General features: G+C 42.9%; 1 protein-coding gene across 8 annotated transcripts in view; it reads right to left on the minus strand.

The window, feature by feature from the left end:
- Window positions 1-230: 230 nt before the first annotated feature.
- The window catches only part of PHC1 (polyhomeotic homolog 1), a 77,907-nt gene continuing 57,283 nt past the window's right edge, over window positions 231-20,854 (minus strand). For 4 of the 8 annotated variants that reach the window (XM_073596010.1, XM_073596007.1, XM_073596008.1 and 1 more), the window contains exons 11-15: window positions 20,430-20,541; window positions 10,840-10,945; window positions 7,494-7,668; window positions 3,604-3,829; window positions 231-2,402 (exon numbers count right to left, since the gene is read on the minus strand). In XM_073596010.1, the coding sequence (XP_073452111.1) occupies window positions 2,248-2,402; window positions 3,604-3,829; window positions 7,494-7,668; window positions 10,840-10,945; window positions 20,430-20,541 (774 nt within the window). In that variant the 3' untranslated portion in view covers window positions 231-2,247. The remainder of the gene's footprint in view (window positions 2,403-3,603; window positions 3,830-7,493; window positions 7,669-10,839; window positions 10,946-20,429; window positions 20,542-20,854) is intronic. The other 4 variants (XM_073596015.1, XM_073596014.1, XM_073596013.1 and 1 more) reach the window with 3 other exon arrangements.

Consider the following 20,854-nt stretch of genomic DNA (forward strand, 5'->3'; position numbering starts at 1 on the left):
GGAGTTGAGTGTCAGCAAAAGAGGCTTTGCGTGCCGCTTGCGGTACCCTTGCCGGGGGGGGGGTTGCCTACACGTGACCTACAACATAGTTTGTGCAGAAAATGTTCTGTATACATAAAACACACCCCAGCAGCAAATAACAATATGGTGAAATACAAAATGAAGTGTTGGGAACAAGGGGGGTATTTAGGACATGCAGAGGATAATTATCCACATGACAATCACCAAGATCCAAAGCAATGATTCTTTTATTCCATTGTCTTCAAGTGCTGACAAAATGTAACAAAACAAAAAAGGGACACATTCCACTTCCCTCCCACCGCTGCTATATCAGCTGACCAACAGTTACGGCATCCTAAAATCAGTGATAGGCTGCAGAATGAGCTCTTACATAAAAACCTACAGGAAAAAAAATATGATTATATATATATATATATATATATATATATATATATATATTTATAAAACAAGAGGAAGAAAATACAAAAAACGGGAAAAGGAAGCCAGTACTGCAAGAATGGTCACAAAACAATGGGGTATTCAAACAAGAATAAAAGAAGCTATAAAAAACATAATATACAGACCAGACTGTGAATTTTGTATTGGGCTGATATCCAGCTACACACTGTACTGTGCTTATTAGTATGCTGGAGTCTTAGAAGTGTAGGGGCCACCCATACAGAGGACACATGGCTGGCCTGCGATTAGTACCAATATTCAGACTTTTTTTGGGCTGAATTATTTTTTAGTCTTCCAATTTAGAAGGAATTAGTAAACTGGCAGTATGCAGTCTCATCAAGGCTGGGGCACATCTAGGCAATGCTCATGTGACCTTGTGTGGGACAGGAGCCCATATGCCAACATGTCATATTTCGACGTTATTAGGCCACTGCTCTAAAAACAAAACTGTACAGTTTGTGGAGAATATACATCATATTCATTAATCCGAGGGCCACAAAAACAATTCTGGGTCCCTTTTTAGATATTCTGACTCACTCGCTGATTTTGCTTATGTAAGGTGTGTTCATCCAAAACTGATATTTTAATCATGGGTGGGTGACAGTGGGCTGAATCACCAAGTCGCTATTTTTTAGCGAGTCCAGTGATTAGATCTCTTCCTTGCAGTTATCAAATCAGACCCCCATGGGCCTCACTCCTGCTGTAAAATAAATGAAAGCTCCAAGAACAGCAAAGAACCGAGGGTACCGAATGAGAGATCTCACTGCTGGAGTGTCTGTGATCCAACCTGCTGGAATCTACGGAAAACACCGCTAGCAAGAAAAATGGCTGCCTCCACTCAGCAGGCACATTTATACGTTAAAGAGCACAAGAGGAGGGTGCTGTGTCAGCGGGTCTGTTTGCAGTACAGCACAAGCAGGGATGTTTCCATTGTGAGATGAGAATCATTAAGGCTCAGATCCCAAATGCTGGTGCACACAGGGGCTCAGGGGGAAAACATTGTAACTGAACAGGGTGCAGCAATAGCCCTGCCACTAGGAGTTTGAACAGGCAGTATCGCATGCTGCAGTGATGTACATGTAAGACGAGCATGTCCAACATACCGAACCATTGCATATATGTGCAACAGACCAGCGTACACTAAAAAGAGGCACAAGGAAATACAGTGTGGACATGTCTTAAGTACCAGTCTCTACAGCAAGCGTGACCAGGGGATCTCACTATATATACATTCAGTCGTATGTAGAAATGTGTGCATATGATACGCAAGTAAAAGAGGCCCCTGTACCTGCACAGACCAGTATATTTACAAGTATGCTTTCATCTGTATATTGTCTACAGATTTGCTACATGTACACAAAATTGCTCTTGGTTGCACCCCCTGCATCTACTTGTGATACTCCTACTTGCTTAGGCAAGTATTGTCTAATACATACAAAGCATTAAACTGCACAAGGCTTGGCCCGTAGTTATAGTCTTCACATGCCTGTAGTTTTCCCAATGGCAGGCATGGTTCCTGAATGACCAGATACAAACATACAGAAGATATAGATATATATTTATAGTAATAATGATTAAATGGTAAAAGAAGAGCTTGGAGCGTAGGGGAGTTTATTAGATGGGTGGCTGGTAGTGGAGAAGGCTGCTGTTCCTCTCTCTTGTCAGTTTTGCTGTATCGCTTCCCTACACAGTTTTCCGGAGAAATATCAGGGGGAGAACGGTCCAGGGAGTTGTCCATTGTCACCTTCACACCCCCCCCCTTGTGCTTTGTAGGGAAAACACGGTCAGTTAAGTCTCCTTTAACAGGTTGATTTTGGCGCAGATTTTTAAAGCAGGTCCCAGTTTAATATTCAGGGCACTCATAAGGTGTTCTTCCTTAAGCAGTAACAAAGCCTGCCCATCGATCTCTTGGGACCGAAAGTCTTCAGCTAGATCCTGGCATCCTAGGGGACAAAAAAGGGCAAAACAGGTTTTCTCAGATTTCATTTTACAATGACAGGGATGCATTTCCAAATCATAAAGACTTTTTTTTCCAATCAGAACTTGGCTTTCAAAACCTAAAGTGGACAGACTAATGAAAGCAGGCTTCTGATCATTTGCTGCAGGTTATTCATTTTAGGCCCCTTGCAGACGGGGCGGACTCCAGCAGCAGATCTGCTTGCTAAGCAGTGGATCTGTCTGCTGATCCCCGCTGAGCAGGCGGCTGACAGTTCCATGTCTGCTCTGCTGATGAACAGAGGACACAGACACAGCCCGCTGTTATCTATAGGGCAGTTGGATGGAAAGGGACCACCTGTCTTCTTCCATCCGACTGTCATCCAATCCGATCTGCTGGACAGATGAGGAACAAATCCCCATCCATCTGTTTTCAGTGGACAGGATCCGATTGGATGTTGGGTGTCTGCTGACATCCGCTGCTCCATAGACAGCAATGGTTGGTCCGATCGGGTCCGCCTGAAAAACGGACAGGCGTACCTATTCGGTCCACTTGTGTGAAAGGGGCCTTAGAAGAGCTACTCTGAGAGAGTATATCATCAAAGATACAAAAGAAATAAAAATACACTACTCTCATTACAAGAACTTTCAAATAGGTCACTGCAGTAAAGGCAATAGTCAAATAATTAAGAAACCCTTAACAGCCAACCCAAAAAGTTAAAAATATAGTTTTTACCCTTTAGGCTCCATGCACACTAGTGTTTTTTTTGCACTCAAAAAAGGTGGAAAAAACCCTGGATGAAAAATGTAGCTTTTAAAAGCTTTTAGGAGCATAAGCATTTTTGCAGTACATGAAGAAAAAAAAACTGTTAGGAGCATTTTAGTAGCATTTAGGGGAATTTAGGAGCATTCAGCATTTCTTTCTGCTGGAAAAACGCTCCAAAAAAACCTCTACAAAAGCATTTTTTTTTCTGCTCCTAGACGCTGAGGCTAAAAAAATGCTAATCGCCTAAAGTAGTGTACATGGACACATAAGAGAACACTATTTAGCTTCTAGGAGCAAAACAAATGCTAATAACAGCTTCTAGGAACTTAAAAAAACACTAGTGTGCATGGAGCCTTAGTTGGTCAGCACACCTCCCCCACCCACCTTTATTCTGCAATATTTGTGATGGCTGTCTATAAATACCAGATAATGACATGTCATACCTTGTAAGGAGGAAATGAACTCATACACCTCCTCCACACTCCAACGACTGGGATTGCTAGACAGAAACACTGGATTGATCCCCAGAAGTTCTGAGCTGGAGGGTCCACTGGTTGGAGTACTTCCATCTCTCTCTGCATGGGGTGTCCTACAGGAGGGAGGGGCTGGGGAGGTGGGAGAGAAAGCTTCATCGTAGCTGGAATTGTCAGAACCGCGGCTCGAATCCTCCTGTAACGAAGGCATAGTCAGAAAATTGTAGAAACCTAATGAATCCTGAATTTAATACAGGTTACATGCTAAACTGAAAATAACCCCCTTCTCTGCCACCAGCGTAAGGCTAAGCCTGTGGCAATGGTGGCTTTCACACACAATTTGTGTGTACTTCACAGATCGACTGTCAGCTTTCTCCTGGAAGTGATTTTGGCAGCTGTAAAGCCGCCCGCTCACTTCCACATTTGCACTGAAATATAGAGGCCTAAAATGTCTCATTAAAAAGAAGGTGCCCAAGCTACATGCTGTCAAATAGGGGCTACTAATCCACTATGTGACAGCAATAAAGTTATGTGTGTGGTGTGTGTGGGTGTGGGTGTGTGTGTGTGTGTGTGTGTGTGTGTGTGTGTGTGTGTGTGTGTGTGTGTGGGGGGGGGGGGGGGTTGTTGACATTTAATTCTCTTTTAACACCCCCCGACCCTCTCCTCGACATGTTGGGTATCTACTCAACTGCTCGGCCCAATCTTGACTTTTATATTTTATTAATATATTACATTTACATATCCTAAAATTAACTTTAGTAATTTTTATATTATCATGTGACATAAAAAATGAAACTACCAGTTTTGTTCTTCAGGGTCTTTTCTTTCAGAAAATATATAATGTGAGTGTTTTAACTAATCTTCTGGACTAAAAAATATGTATTTTAACATGTGAGCAAAAAAAAAACTCCAAAAACAACCCTGGCAAAAAAAAAGTTAAACTGGAGCTATTTTGCAAAACAATCTTACAAATACTTGCCAATTACACAAATCAGGATCCTTGAATTTAGTGCTGGCTCACTACCTCTCAGTTATAGCCGCAGGACTAGCATCAGGCAAAGGCGCCGATACTCAAAATGTTTTGGCTTGTCCCTCAAAATCAGTCATTACATAGCTCTTAATGCCTATCAATCAATGCCTTTTTGCTCCAGCTCTGCCATTGGTAATGACACAATAGAACAATGGTGCCCAACACGTGGCTCGCTGTGTGTTGAGACACTACTTGTGGGGCACTAATTTGCAGAGAAGCAGCAGCAGGATGCCGGGTGCTGAAATGCCCAGTCCAGCCTCCTTGTGTAGACTGAGGAGAGTAGAAGTGCATTGGAATGTGTGATCAAACCCGGAGGATTAATTTTACTGCACTGACAATGGGGGGGGGGGGGGTTTGGTGTTAAATTTCTGACTCGATGCAATGCATCTTGACCATGCAGTCCTCTGGATGTTTTGGGGCCGCACTTGAGGCCCTCTATTAACCACTTCCCTTACATACATGTAAAAATATAAATTTTTTGCAAGAAAATAGCTTAGAACCCCCAAACATTATACATATATTTTTTTAGCAGAGGCCCTATAGAATAAATGTGTGTTGCAAATTTTTATGTCACATGGTATTTGCGCAGCAGTTTTTGGAAAAAATGCACTTTAATGAATTTTATTGCACACAAACACAATTTTTTTGGTAAACTATAAAAGATGATGTTATGCCAAGTATATTGATACCTAACATGTCATGCTTTAAATTGCGTATGCCCGTGGAATGGCGACAAACTACGGTACTTAACATTCTACATAGGCAACGCTTTAAACGCCTTTATAGGTTACCAATTTAGAGTTACACAGGAGGTCTCGTGCTGCTAGAATTACTGTTCTCACTCTGACATTTGTGACAATACCTCCCAAGTGTGGTGCAATCACCGCTTACATATGTGTGCAGGACTTACGTATGCATTTGCGTGCAAGCACTGGGGCAATTTTTTTTTTTTTCATTATTTATTTTATCTAAATTTTTTTTTTTTTTACACTGTCTCTTTAATTTAGTTTTTTGTATTAACTTTATTGTTGTCACAAAGGATAAACAACATCCCTTGTGACAGCATGGGCCATGACAGGTCCTCTTTACGGAGAGATCTGGGGTCTATTAGACCCCAAATCTCTCCTCTCGCCTCCAATGCAGCTTAAAGCGGAGTTCTGCTTAAAAAAAAAATTTAAAAAAAGTAAAAGTCAGCAGCTACAAATACTGCAGCTGCTGACTTTTAATAATCGGACACTTACCTGTCCCAGGGTCCAGCGATGCGGGGGAACGAAGCACCGCTCGTCTCCCCCTCCTCTCTGCGGTGCGGCATTGTAACTGTGGGCGCCCGGCTGTGGCTTCACAGCCGAGCACCCACTGTGCATGCGCACGCCGTGACTGGCTGGGCAATCATCTGGGACCTGTGACGTGTCCCAGATTATTGCCGAGAGGGAGGGGGGAGAGGTGATCTCCTTTCTGGTGCCGCGGTGCGCCGGAAGGAACTGGGAGCTGGGACCCTCTAAAAAGAGGGTATCCGCTCCCCCCCCCCCCCCCCCCCAAAAAAAAATGACAGGCCAAATGTGGCATGTCAGGGGGTCACCTCCCTTAAAGCGGAAGTTCCATTTTTGGGTGGAACTCTGCTTTAAGAGATCTGCCAGGCCGGCTGCTTTCCTGGCCACAAATGGCCGAGTAAACAAAGTGCCAAAACCGGAAGTGAGGAAATCTTTGTCGCTTCTGGTTTCCGAGGTCACAGAGAGGGAGGAACATCGCCGCTGGTCGCAACACTCCCAGGCTTCGTGTTCAGACAGGAGAGCCTAGGAAAGGCGGCGGCAGTAGAGGGGAGGATCCCCACAGAAGTGATCGAGTGCCAGCCACTCAAATTATTTCTGCTTAAAGCGGAGTTCCAGTCATTTTTCAGTTTATTAAAATAAGGCAGCTACAAAAAGTATAGCTGCTGACTTTTAATAAACACACACTCACCTGTCCCACGGTCCAGCGATGTGGCCGCCCGAAGCATTGCTTCTCTCCCCCGCCTCTCCTCTAGTGTGGGCACCCAGGTGTGACAGCTTGTGGCTTCACAGCCGGGTGCGAGTCGTGCTGCGCTGTTCTGAATGACCAAGCAATCTTCTGGGACCTGTGATGTGTCCCAGAAGATTGCAGGGAGGGAGGGGGAGAGGAGGTGGCGAGAGCGTAAGTGGGAGCTGAGCTGGGTACCTGTCAAAGCTAGGTTCACCCCCCCCCCCCCCCAAAAAAAATGACATGCCAAATGTGGCATGTCGGGGGTCAGGACTCCTTAAAGCAAGGGATACATTTTTGGGTGGAACTCCGCTTTAAGAGGGAATCACCGGCTGAAAATTTTGATATCGGGACGATGCTTGCAGCTTGCAGGCATCATCCCATTATGACCACTTCAACTTCAGGACATCCGTGGACGTCCTTGGGGAGGAAGATGACCACTACTGTGACAGAACAAAAGCATGCAGGAACAGTGGCCATAATTCCAAACTAGTCTATCAATAGTACAAGGGTAACGCAGATGCCAACCAACAGTGTGGAAAAAAATGGAAAAAGCACTGTTGTCACGTAGAACACGATCTCTAATAAATCTGTATTTGGTTGTTCAGCAAAATATACAATAATGAAGAATATTTTCTAAGAAGGCTCTAACGATTTCCCTATATACTTTTTGTGTTCTAGAATTCTCAGTCAGAAAAAAAAATTATTTCCACCTCTGGGCTCAGACCCGATCCCCCCCCCCCCCCCCACCTTCCTCTCCCTTCCCACAGCTATTGTAACATTTAACTTAAAACATGTCTGCCTATTGCTTTTGAGTCATTAGGGAAGAATGCACCTCTGTTACCCGCATTCGCTTCCCCTGGATCTTGGCACGTGCAATCTCAGAACTGTTTCTTCGTGGGCCGCGTCTGCGCACTCTCACTCCTCCCATTTCCTGAAGATCCTTCAATGCCTTCCTTTTAAGACGCAACTGGTGACTGCAACTTACATTGTATCTAGAAGGAAAGGAACTGGAATGACGTCTTGACATGCCACAGCCACATACATTGCTGCTGTTTATATACAGTGTTAGGTAAAGTGTTGCATGACCGCGCAATTGCCAGTTAAAGTAGCGCAGTGCTGAAAAAATGCCCTGGTCATGAAGGGGGGGAAAACCTTCTGGAGGTCAATTGGTTAATATGGGGAAGGCTTCACTTTGGAACACATGAAAACAAATACAAGTACAAAGATTACTCTGACATTCCATTCCATGTTGGGCTGTACCGTGACTGCCCCACCTATTGACGCTGTACAAACACTTTAGCATGTACAGGCAATATAAACAAAAGCGGTTCATTGGGACATTCATGTTCACTTGGCACACAAGAATAACTCCATTAACCAACAGAGTGTTCCAGAGATTAAAGGGTTAGTTTATCTTTACTAGAAAACTGCCTGTAGATAGAAACAAAACGGTTAGCTTTGACCAAAGTGTTACTAAACCCACAACCGTAAAATCAGTTCGTATATGTAGTAAAGCATGCTTGTTATACTCACTGTGTAAAAAGACTGTTTGATCCTGTCTTCTCTGTTCCTCCCCCTTTTCCACTGTTACCAATCTATCTCCTGATAAAGCAGAGGCTGCACATGCTCATTTTGGTGTGTATTGCTAGAGAGTCATTTTTTATCTTGGGAGAGTGCATGTGATCAGCACAGGGCCAATCAGCACTGTCCAGACAGAGGGTCAGGGGTCCTGCAGCCTTAAAGGGCAGTTAGCGTAGAGTGAAAACTCCTCTTACAAGCTTTAACCAGACACTGATAGAAGGCACAAGACTGCTATATACTGCCGATGAGAAAGGGTATTTAGCAGTTTATATTTACTAAAATAATTGCATTTCCATGTTCTGTGTACTGTGGGAGACCAGATATAGTGAATGCAGGGTCCTGGGTTTAGTAACACTTTAAACAAATAATGTCCCTGCTATAGGTGTAGGCAGTTTATGTACCTCCCAAAGCTTGCATCTCTCCCCATCCTGCCTTGTTGCTAGGACGCTGCCAAGACACGCCCAGCTGTACTGTTCATTAATCTCCAATGCTGCATTAGGGGAGAGAAAGTGCATCTGAGGGGGTTTAAATCAGAGAAAGAGCTGCATTATCTGCACAGGCAGTTTTATTTTCTTGTAAAGGTGAACTATATTAGGACGGCTAAGATAGAACATGAAAGACACATAGCGGAGGAGAGCAAAAAAAATCCCAAGAAATTCTTTAAGTATGTAAACAGTAAAAAAGGGAGGACAGACCATATTGGCCCCATAAAGAATGAGGAAGGACATCTGGTTACAAAGGATGGGGAGATGGCAAAGGTATTGAATTTATTCTTCTCCTCAGTCTTCACGAGTGAATCGGGGGGCTTCAGTAACCAAAACTGCAGTGTTTATCCTCATGACACAACACAGGAAGCACCTCCATGGTTAACAGAGGACGGAATTAAAATTAGACTTGAGAAACTTAACATTAATAAATCACCGGGACCAGATGGCTTGCATCCGAGGGTACTTAGGGAACTCAGTCAGGTGATTGCCAGACCGTTGTTCCTAATTTTTACAGGCAGTCTATTGACTGGAATGGTACCAGCTGATTGGAGAAAAGCCAATGTAGCACCAATATTTAAAAAGGGCCCAAAAAACATCCCTGGGGATTACAGACCAGTTAGCCTAACATCAATAGTATGTAAAATCTTGGAGGGGATGATAAGGGACTATATACAAGATTTTAGTAATAAGAACGATATCATTAGCAGTAATCAGCATGGATTCATGAAGAATCGTTCTTGCCAAACCAATCTATTAACCTTCTATGAGGAGGTGAGTTGCCATCTAGATAAAGGAAGGCCCGTAGATGTGGTGTATCTGGATTTTGCAAAAGCATTTGACACAGTTCCCCATAAACGTTTACTGTACAAAATAGGGTCCGTTGGCATGGACCATAGGGTGAGTACCTGGATTGAAAACTGGCTACAAGGGTGTGTTCAGAGGGTGGTGATAAATGGGGAGTACTCAGAATGGTCAGGGGTGGGTAGTGGGGTTCCCCAGGGTTCTGTGCTGGGACCAATCCTATTTAATTTGTTTATAAACGATCTGGAGGATGGGATAAACAGGTCAATCTCTGTATTTGCAGACGATACTAAGCTAAGCAGGGCAATAACTTCCCCGCAGGATGTGGAAACCTTGCAAAAAGACCTGAACAAATTAATGGGGTGGGCGACTACATGGCAAATGAGGTTCAATGTAGAAAAATGTAAAATAATGCATTTGGGTGGCAAAAATATGAATGCAATCTATACACTGGGGGGAGAACCTCTGGGGGAATCTAGGATGGAAAAGGACCTGGGGGTCCTAGTAGATGATAGGCTCAGCAATGGCATGCAATGCCAAGCTGCTGCTAATAAGGCAAACAGAATATTGGCATGTATTAAAAGGGGGATCAACTCCAGAGATAAAACGATAATTCTCCCGCTCTACAAGACTCTGGTCTGGCCGCACCTGGAGTATGCTGTCCAGTTCTGGGCACCAGTCCTCAGGAAGGATGTACTGGAAATGGAGCGAGTACAAAGAAGGGCAACAAAGCTAATAAGGGGTCTGGAGGATCTTAGTTATGAGGAAAGGTTGCGAGCGTTGAACGTATTCTCTCTGGAGAAGAGACGCTTGAGAGGGGATATGATTTCAATTTACAAATACTGTACTGGTGACCCCACAATAGGGATAAAACTTTTTCGCAGAAGAGAGTTTAATAAGACTCGGGGCCACTCATTACAATTAGAAGAAAAGAGGTTTAACCTTAAACTACGTAGAGGGTTCTTTACTGTAAGAGCAGTAAGGATGTGGAATTCCCTTCCACAGGCGGTGGTCTCACCGGGGAGCATTGATAGCTTCAAGAAACTATTAGATAATCACCTGAATGACCGCAACATACAGGGATATGTAAGGTAATACTGACACATAATCACACACATAGGTTGGACTTGATGGACGTGTGTCTTTTTTCAACCTCACCTACTATGTAACTATGTAACTATGTAACTATGCCTTTAAGACCCCACCAAAACATTTGGAGATATAGAAAAGTCGTCTACATGTCCCAAACCTTACATTTGCAGCATTACATGTACAAAGCAGCCAAATATATTCAATATTAAAATTTACCTCTTGGCACAGGCCATTGAACAGAATCGCTTTGAGCCCCGGAACTGATCTGATGGAGCAAGCTTGCCACAGTATTCACACTTTAATAGTTTGGAGCTACAAGAATCTGCAACACAAAGCATGAATATAATAGATGTTAGATAGCAAGAGAAAGCCGTATATATGGACAGAGAAGACTAAATAGTTATCACTGTATTTAAATGTCCTTTCATTGTTAAAGTGGAACTTTAGTCTGAAAATTAAGTCCTGATGGATCACTTCAGGCTGGCCCCTTTGCAGGTTTAGTTATATGAAACATTAAAAATAAGTGTCTATACTGTTTAACCACTTCAATACCGGGCCACAGGAAAAAGACATCCTCAGTTTGAAGTAGAATACCAGGGTTATGGCGGGAGCAACATACCATAATCCCGCTATTGTTTTTCTCAGCCGGCGATTCTCTAACCGATAAAAGTGATCCGAGCAGCTAATTGGCCGCTGGATCACTTTTAGAAGAGACAATTTCCGGTGGTTCTTGGGCTTACCTGGATGATTGGTGAGCCCGGAAACCATGACATCACTTCCGGTTCTGGTCCAATGTAAACAATGCCATTTTTTTTTGCAAAGCTTTATTTTTTTTTTCTTTTAATCTAATGCTTTCCATTGTAGAGCAGAGATGTGGGGTCTTATAGAGCCCAGATCTCTCCATAAAGAGGACCTGTCATACTGTATCGTTATCACAAGGGCTCTTTACATTTCTCGTGATAGTAATAAAAGTGATAGAAACATTTTTTTTAAAGGGACAGTGTAAAAAAAAAAAATTAATAAAATAAATAAACATTTAAAGCACCCCACCATCCCCCTGTGCTTGAGCGCAGTGGCAATTGCACACATAGGTCACGCCCACATATGTAAACAGTGTTCACACCACACGTGAGGTATTGCATGAACATTATAGTTAGAGCAAAATTTCTAGCTCTGGACCTCCTCTGCATTTTTGAAGCATTGCTGGACATTTCTAGGTACTGCAGTTTGACGCCATTCCACGAGTGTGTGCAATTTTAAAGCATGACATGTTGGGTATCGATTTACTCGGTGTAACATCATCTTTCAGATTTTACAAAAATCAGGTTATACACAGTGTTTTTTTTTTATTTATTTAATTCATTAAAGTGTATTTTATCCCAAAAAATTGCGTTGAAAAATCGCTGCAAAAATACAAAGTGACATAAAAAATTGCAACAACCGCCATTTTATTCTCTAGGGCCTCTGCTAAAAAAAAAAAATATGTATAATCTTTGGGGGTTCTAAATAATTTTCTAGCAAAAAAAAACCCAATGCTTTTTACATATATGAGAGAAGTGTCAGACTTGGCCCAGTATTGAAGTGATTAAAATCCAGTAATCTCACTCTGCTCTGCACATGCTCCATTTTTAGGCACTGTCGAGTTTGTAGAGGCCGATCTGTTGACAGCCTTAAAGTGGAATTAAACCCCCCTATCCTTTACAACCAAGGAAGCAGCTTCTGTTTGATCTGCAACTGCCATGGTGCTGCACATGTGATCAGTTATGACACCAGTTATTTGATGGTTTGACAGTTTGGTTGAGAACACAAACAAATGTGACAGTTAGCAATCCTGGCATTCCAGGAACGTAACTTTTTTGAAACCGTAAAATGGATGGGTTTATTTCCACTTTATGATTTACTGCTGTTCAGGGGCTCTGGGCTTGAGCAAAATGGCAGCCTCCAGCAAGAAGAAATAGAAGCAATGCTGGAGGCAATTTACAGCACACACTGATTTTGGTGGCATGATTATTAATGGGGAATGAATGTTCTTTTCTAAAGAACATTATTTTTTATCAAGTAGTTGTGGGTAAAGTTCCACTTTAATATGTTTTGAAAAATGTAGGAAAAAAAATTTTCATGAGAGATTTTCCATGGTGCAAATGGAAATCATCCAATGTATTCACTTAGGATCTTGCATGATTTCACACACGAGGTGTTAAGATTTTTCTACAGATTGGCCTAATAAGTTATATCATGTTTGTGGCTAGCTTTGAGTGATGCTGGACCTATATGAACAAATCTTTGCATGTGTTGCTTTATAACCCAAGAACAGACATTTAATATACTGAAGTATTGTCCTTAGTGTAGCCATGCAATTTTTTTTCAGGCCAAGTGCATTTTTGCAAATACAGAAAATTTCCAGTTGGTCCTTCCAGAAATCCAGCACCTTTGTAATTTTCTGTGCACTGAACTAATATTTGTAGCAATGTTATCAGCTATCACTAGCATTCTTTGTGAACTATAGAACCCCCCCCCCCACCACCACCACCACAGGTTATTGAGATAAGGAGAGGAGGAGGGGTTTGCAGTCCAAATCAGGAGAGCATCCTAGGGTGACAACACTATTCATTTATGAATACAGTACAGTGAGTGAGCATAGTCATTGCAGGATGGAAATTGTGTTACTGGCAAGATCAACAGGTGAAAATACAGGAAATAAAATAAATGCAGCCACCACATCTGGTAAGCTGCAAAAAATTGTATTTTCTTCATCATGCATTGAGAGACACAGGAATTCAGAAACATTTTTGAAGTCCAAAGGCAGAACAACGAAGGGGTTGGCAACTGCCACTGATAGACCCAAGAGTAAACCAGGAACCGTCCGTCACAGAGAAGGACCAACAAACAAATATGAACCAGATGAGGTGAAATCTCCTGCAGGACAGGGGAATCGGCTAATGACCAAGGGAAGGCTACAGAGGATTAAAGTGATTCTAAGAGCAGGGCAGAAGAGATCACCACCAAGGGGAAGGACTCCTCCCAAAGCGGACACTGAGCCCGCAAAAGTAAGCAGGTGTGAACCAAACAACCACAAAAACAGGTGAAACTACATGACTACTTGATAAGAAAGAATATTAAAAAAAAAAAAAAAAAAAAAACACTGACTGTGTCCCCAGAGGAAACTAGCCAGTCTAAGAGAAAAGGTCCATGCCTTACACTTCCACCCCTTGGAGTCCAGGGAGGGAAGGTACAAGGAAAGAAATGAGCTTGCCTGGCCAGGCAACCAATTTTGCAAGGAGATATCTAAGGTAGTAGGAAGCCTCACAGTATAATGTTTCAAAGTGATAGTCAAAAGTCACCGGGAATTGCTAAAAATCCCAAGGGAACCAACCCTAAACTCAGTGTGACTAAATAAAGTAAGATAGGATGCAAAAGAAGTACCGCTACAAAGGTAGGTAGAAATAGGGACAAAACAGCACTCCAGACTGGTGCATATGAATACCAGAAGGCCAGAGGATGAGTAAGACCCATCCACTAAAACATTTGGTGGTGTCTCTAAGACCTGAAAGAAATGCTACAGGACATGACTACCTGATCCAGACTCTATACCAAGAGTTAACTGAGCTGCCCTGACCCAGCCATGGATTGAAGGACAAGAACCTTTGCCAGACAGCTAAAAACAAACACATGACCAAGGACAGAAACAAGGAGAGGTACCCTGGGAAGCTTTCTCAAAAGGCTTCAGAACAGCCACAGAAGGTGGAATCAACCCCAGGTGATCAGTACCAGGCCTCTAGATGTACAGTGTCCCCAACAAGGTGTACCTACACAGGTTTCCAGTGTGAGCCATCTGCTTCCAATACAAAGGAATACAGGTTCCTTAAGTGATGATTTCCCCCTGCCATGAAGGAGATGAGGTGCACCCTGGTGCATAAAACTTTCTTCAGAATTGAGGTTACAGGTTCATAGGAACCAGAATGCAATGCAGTTGAAATTAGAACACTCTAGCATCATCCAGCATTGTTACCAGACCATTCACAGAGAGCGTTCCAAAAACTTCCTGGAGGTAAAAGTCTTACAGCACCATAGTGATGTGCAACCGAATCTGGGTCAAGGAACCAACTCACAGTGGGATAAAAAAACAATGGGTACCAATCGCTCTGGGAAATGAGATTCAAGCTCCAGGTATGGGGACCCCCCCACAAGTACAGTCTCCCTGGGTGGGAGACAGTAACCATCCCATTATCTCCAAGAGAAGGGTCATGCCAGGGACTTTTTGGCCCATAAGGATCATCTGATTGTCTCACCTCCAAGTTCCCAGGAACCAAGGTGTCAGCAAGGCTGAAAGTCAGGATGAAAAGGGGTAATTCCTCAACACCGCACAACCCCTTAGAGGTGAAGAAGGGATGGGGAAGGATCCCCTAACCCACAGGGTGTGTTGAGGATTTCCCCACCTGGTCAAAGCTTAAAAGGAGTTTGGCCCTTCAGAAGAATTTCAGCTGCAAGGGTCTAGAAAGCTGCCCCTTTTTAAAGTAGAACTAAATTTGCACGAATTGTGAACAGGCAAGAGTTTTATTGTAGAGGAGACATGCTTTGTCTCTTCTGCAATAATTAAAAAAAAAAAAAAAAAAAAAAAAGATACCTGTTTGTTCACAGTTTTTTTTTTTAATGAACACTGCAGCTCAGAGTACATTCTTGGCGTAGTGCCTGTGTGCCCAGGATGAATTAACTCCTGCGTGCAGGAGTAAAGTCATCTCATGCCAGACAATCATGATGGCCGAGGACCCAGCACATTAAACAGTAGACTTAGATGCAAGATAATACATCCTGCATCAATAAAAGGGTTTGAAACAAATCCCTGTATATCCGAGTCAACTGCAGGAGACTGGGGTGACAGAAAATCAGCCTCTCTTGACATAGACTATCGACTATTGGGACTCCGAATCTGAATGAGTAACAGGGGTGTAGGCCTGGTTTGATTTACAGGCTCAGGAGGGTCAGACACAGAGTCCAGTGGAGCACGTTTAGAGCCTCTGCTGGCAGACTACTCCAGTAACGGTACAAACAGTTAGGAAATCTAAAGTAGACTCCACTGATGAGGACCCTAATAAAAAAATTTAAAAAAGTAATAATTTCATAGATAATTAAGGCATGTTTCACATGGGCTTCAGATTGTATGAAAACTGTGTGAACTGCAAGCATGCATTTATGAAACTTTCAGCAAACTTCGCGTAGCTTTCTCTGAGCTTTAAAAACGCCCTCCAGCTCCAGTTTGTAAATGTTGAGCACAGATCTTATTGAGAGTGAAGATTTTCACTTTAAACAAGCTGCTAGCAGGCTTCAATAGGCTTTAAGTAGTGCTGAAGCTTGCTAGCGGTTTGCTTAAAGTGGATGTAAACCCGAAATTTTTTTTTTTTGATGTCATAATGTAGAGTATACGATTTCCTATCATTTGAGCCCAGTCTTGCCATAAAGAGTTAATCCAGCTCTGAGTAATCCTCTTTTATTGTTCAGTGAGATAAAACTTGATAAAACAGAGAAAAACTTTGTCAAATCCTCCCCCTTGCTGTGAGTGACAGGTGATTTACATATCTCGTGCACTAGCCTAAGACATGCATTATTTATTAATTGCCACCCCCACTCCCTTCTTCAGCAGCTCTGCAAGGATTGGCTGTTCCACACCTCAGCATAATTTGGCATGCTGAAGTCATGTGGTTACTTTCCTGTCTTTTCACTGGATGTTAGAGATCATAGCAGAAGTTCAGTGTAAGAAATACACAGGAGAAAATGCATATTGACAAGGGGAGTGTAGAGGTGGGCGGGGAGTCTACTGACATCACGACTCCACCCACCGAGCTCCAGACAACAGACCCACCCACAGAACCACAGAACCTGCAGTTTTTCGGGTCTCATAACAGACAGAGGGGAGACATTTGACAGGTAAAGATACATGCAGGAGGCATGTATATCCTTATAGATAACCCCTATGACCGTAATTTAGAAAGGATGACATTGGGTTTACATCCACTTTAAAGTGCCAATCAGAACTCCAATCAGGATCTGTGCTCAACTTTTACAAACAAAGCTTGCTGAAAGCTCTGCAAATGCTTTGTAAAAGCTTGCTGTTCACACTGCTCTTATACAAACTGAAGCCTGTCAGTACGCAGGTCTAGAAAGTATGATTAATGCAGAGCCCAATGGCCAAAGGTCACATTTAAGGCTAGCTCTGCAAGTCTAGGTCAGGTGGGGTCCAGGAATGGCCTTTAAAGCTAGTGCAGAGGAAATAGTTATCAGGATAGCTGCTATGATGAGGGCAACTAAAGCAGCGGGGTAGAGTGGAATGTTGATTAAAGACATCAAGGAAAAAAATTCCACTAAGAGAAGAAGGCTAGCAAAAAAAGACAGCTGAAGAAAGGGCATTCCACTTCTTATGATACTAGCTAAAAACTCAGGCTCGCTGGATCAAGAAGGGGTTGTAAAGAGGCAGGCTTACAATGTTTCTGTTGCCAGAGTTCAAACCTCCCAAAAGGTGGCAACATAAATCAACTATTCTGTGTCCCTCAACGGGCAATAGAGAAATTACATTTTTGTTCTTGGGTTTAGATACACTGTATATAGCAAAAGGTGTTGCGCTAAACAAAAATATAAATGTGAATGTACATATAACTATCACTGTAAAATAGGGCTGGGGAAAAAATCGATTTAAATCTTGAATCGAGTTGAGAGGTCAAATAGATTCAAAATTTAAGCAAATCGTTTTTTTTTTTCACCGCGCCGGTCCCGAGGAGCTGCGGGGAGGAGTTTTTAGGCGAGGCCGCGGCTTCGGCCTAGTCCGCGAGACCGGACGCCGCGGAATAGGCCGAAGCCGCAGCCTTGCCTAAAAACTCCTCCCCGCAGCTCCTCGGGACCAGCGCGGTGTCCACAAAAAAAAAAAAAAAAAGACTTTATTCAAATCGTGAATCGAGTTTTTTTTTTTTTTAGGAAAATCGAAGATTTTTTTTTAAAGAAAATCTCCCAGCCCTACTGTAAAACAACAAGTCCATATGTCTTCCAACTATCATCAGTCTAATGCCTTCACTTTAATGTAGTGCTCCTAAACCACTCCAAGGATGCTGCTTGCAGGACTTTTTCTAACATCCTGCAAGCGCACCGCTGCAGTGTGAAAGCACTCAGGCTTTCACACTGGGGCTGCAGGGGAGGCGTTTTCAGGCGCTATTTTTAGCCCTTTAGCGCCTGAAAAACGCCTCCAGTGTGAAAGGGGTCTTAGGTAAGGATCTTACACTATTGGCATTTATCTTTATATTGATACACTGATACATGCCATTGGACATCTTGCTCAGAGGTATCGCTCAGAGGTGACTGCTGGATGATTCTTCTTGTTCTTTGATGTGGAATAGCAAGCGTGGAACATATAAAGATACACAAGCCTTATTTGACCCCCGTTATAGGTGGTCAATATGCTCTGGTAAGGGTACATCCTTTATTATGGTAATGGTTATCATAAGGTGGGTAAATTGAATGAACCAGCGTTTAAGCACTTTTGATTAAAGTGAAGGCATTACACTAATGATAGTTGGAAGACACATGAACTCGTTTTACATTGATATTTACATTTACATTTTTGTTTAGCGCAACACCTTTTGCTATATATGTATTATTTATGTGATCATATCTCACATCAGCGGTGCTGCTTTAAACAAGTTTATTACATTTACATAAGCGCAGTTTACTTTCGTTTTTACATTTATTTTAGATTAACTGTAACTTGGCTTTCAAGGATCATACATAGACCAGGTCTTATAGGAGCTACCTAGGGGAGTGATAAAGGGAAGTTCCAACAGCTGGAAAAAATCTCTGTATAAGTGGGAGCTGATCATTCCCTTCTGCATGGAGTGAAAGATTACAATTATTTTATTGCCCTTTGCTGCATTAAAATGTTGACCAAGACAGAGAGAAGACTGGAACTTCTGGCAGGGCAAAAACTAGTTCAAAGTTAGGCAGATTCCTTACAGCCTTTTCTTATAGAAATATTTGTTACATATTTTACTGTACAAATTGTACTTTATGGTTCCCGTTTTACAATCTTGCACATAAAATAACCAACCATATTTACGGATTTATGTAGTGGCACTGCATGAAAAGAAGATAGAACATAAGAAAAAAAGATTTTTAAAGTGGAGCTCCATCCAAAAGGGGAAGCTCCGCTTGTCTGCCTCCTCCCCACCACCTCCGGTGCCACATATGGCACCTTTTGGGGGGGGGGGGGGGGACCGGGGACCTGCTTTTGACAGGTACCCGCAACCACTTCTGGCTCGCGAGTTTGTGTTCCAGAAGATCAGGCCCCCCTCTTTCCCCCTGCAGTCTTCTGGGATGCTTCACAAGTCCCAGAAGTCTGCGGCTCATTCACAAAGCACAGTACGCTTCACGCATGCACAGTAGGAGAGCAGCTGTGAAGCTGCAGGGCTTCAATGCCGGTTTCCCTTAGTCAGGATGGCGACGCCAGCACTGATGGTCGATTAAAAAAATCGGCTCTGGCGAAGGCACCAATGGATGCCTGGACAGGTAGGTGCCCTAACGTTAAAAGTCAGCAGCTATGACAGCCTTTGAGCATACCTGCCTGGACTCTCCAGGAGCCTCTGGTGCAAGATCTCTAATATACTGCTCTCTCAATTCTAGTGGTACCCCAGCTTCTCTATCCTATGTCTTCAAGTGAGATCTATCCCCCATTGAATTGGTGGATTGTAGCAAAACCTGGTTCATTATTGCAAAGTGCTCCTTAAATATAGCCACGTTGGAGGGAGCCTAGAAGGCCCTTCTCCATTGGTATTGGGTCCAAGCCCGCATGGCCAAATCAAACCCATCTTACAGTGATAGATGTTTCTGTGGATGTGGTCAACGAGGAGACAAACATCATATCTGGTGGCCCTGCACCCGCCTAAGTGGGATTTTGGTTGAGGGTATCTGGACTTTTATTCACCCTCCTCCATGTACCTACCCACAAAGACACCAAATTGGCTTTGCTACAATGCCCGTTCCCAGGCCTCTTCTCCTATAAGCAGAAATTAGCCACTTACCTATTTATTGATGCTAAACCTGCAATAATCTGGGCCTGGTTTCGTTTCGTTTGCAGAGGTAAAAAAACATCTTAACGACTAATGATTAATGAGAAGATAATTAGTATCTTCCACGCTAAATTTCCTAAGGTGCGGGCCCCGTGGTGGTCTTAGGCTCTGCCAGCCTTGCACACGACCAGCCTGGGCCTCCCCAATTGACCTTTTTCACCTCCCAGCATGGGGGTACCTTCTCCCTCCTCATTCTTCATCCCCCCCCCTCTTCTTTTTTCTTGTATGTCTGGTTTATGTTTAATTTCTCCCAATCTTTGTGGATTGCTCCACACCTTAGCCTCTGAGCCCTTTGACTCAGGCACCCTGTGTTGATCCCCGGATTCGGTCGGAGGGTAACTGTTGTCCGACAGTTTATACCTTAAAATGTAATTTATATTAATATTCTACGTTGTACTATTTTATGCCTTCTATTCATATTTCCTGCGCGGGATTATTACAGCTATATTCTCTCTCATATCTTAATAAGAAATATTGTACCAGGAAAGTCAGCAAGCAGCTACAGTATTTTTATTTGGGGGGGGGGGGGGGGGAGCCTGGCGCCCCTCTTTAACATGCAGTTCCCACAGGTTCTATGGCTGTGATCCTATCAGCCTTGAAGAGTTAAATCTGACTTACCAAATGAGAAGCAATATAGAGTAAAATGTAACAATTTAGTACATGATGACACAACAAAGCCAATGGAATAACAAAGGGAAATACCACTAATAGCTTGGTCTAATGTGGGCTGAGGGGGAGGACTCTCCGCTGAAAGCAAAGCTGGACCAGTCGCAGGCACCTTCTCAGGGTCCTTTGGTATTTGAGGACTACCCACCTGGAAACAGACAACATGCATGAGCAAAAGCTTTCCTCCATCCAGCAAGCAAATCATTCCTTTGCTCAGTGATATAAAGTCAATAAGCAAATCGATTCACAGTTACATCTATTGTTACTCCAATACTTTTTCTTAAAAAGATATTTAAAAAAGTTTTGTTTTTTTTTGTGCTAATTTTTTTTTCCCAAGTCGATTTTAGTAGCTGTCTCCTGATCACATTTCTTGTATTCCCAAGCAACTGGGTAATGGCTGTGGAAGGAGGCTAACATTAGCCCTTCTATAGAGGTTATCCTCACTCTGACTTCTACTACCA

Source organism: Aquarana catesbeiana, linkage group LG08 (genome assembly GCF_042186555.1).
Source record: "Aquarana catesbeiana isolate 2022-GZ linkage group LG08, ASM4218655v1, whole genome shotgun sequence".
NCBI classification, from domain to species: Eukaryota; Metazoa; Chordata; class Amphibia; order Anura; family Ranidae; genus Aquarana; species Aquarana catesbeiana.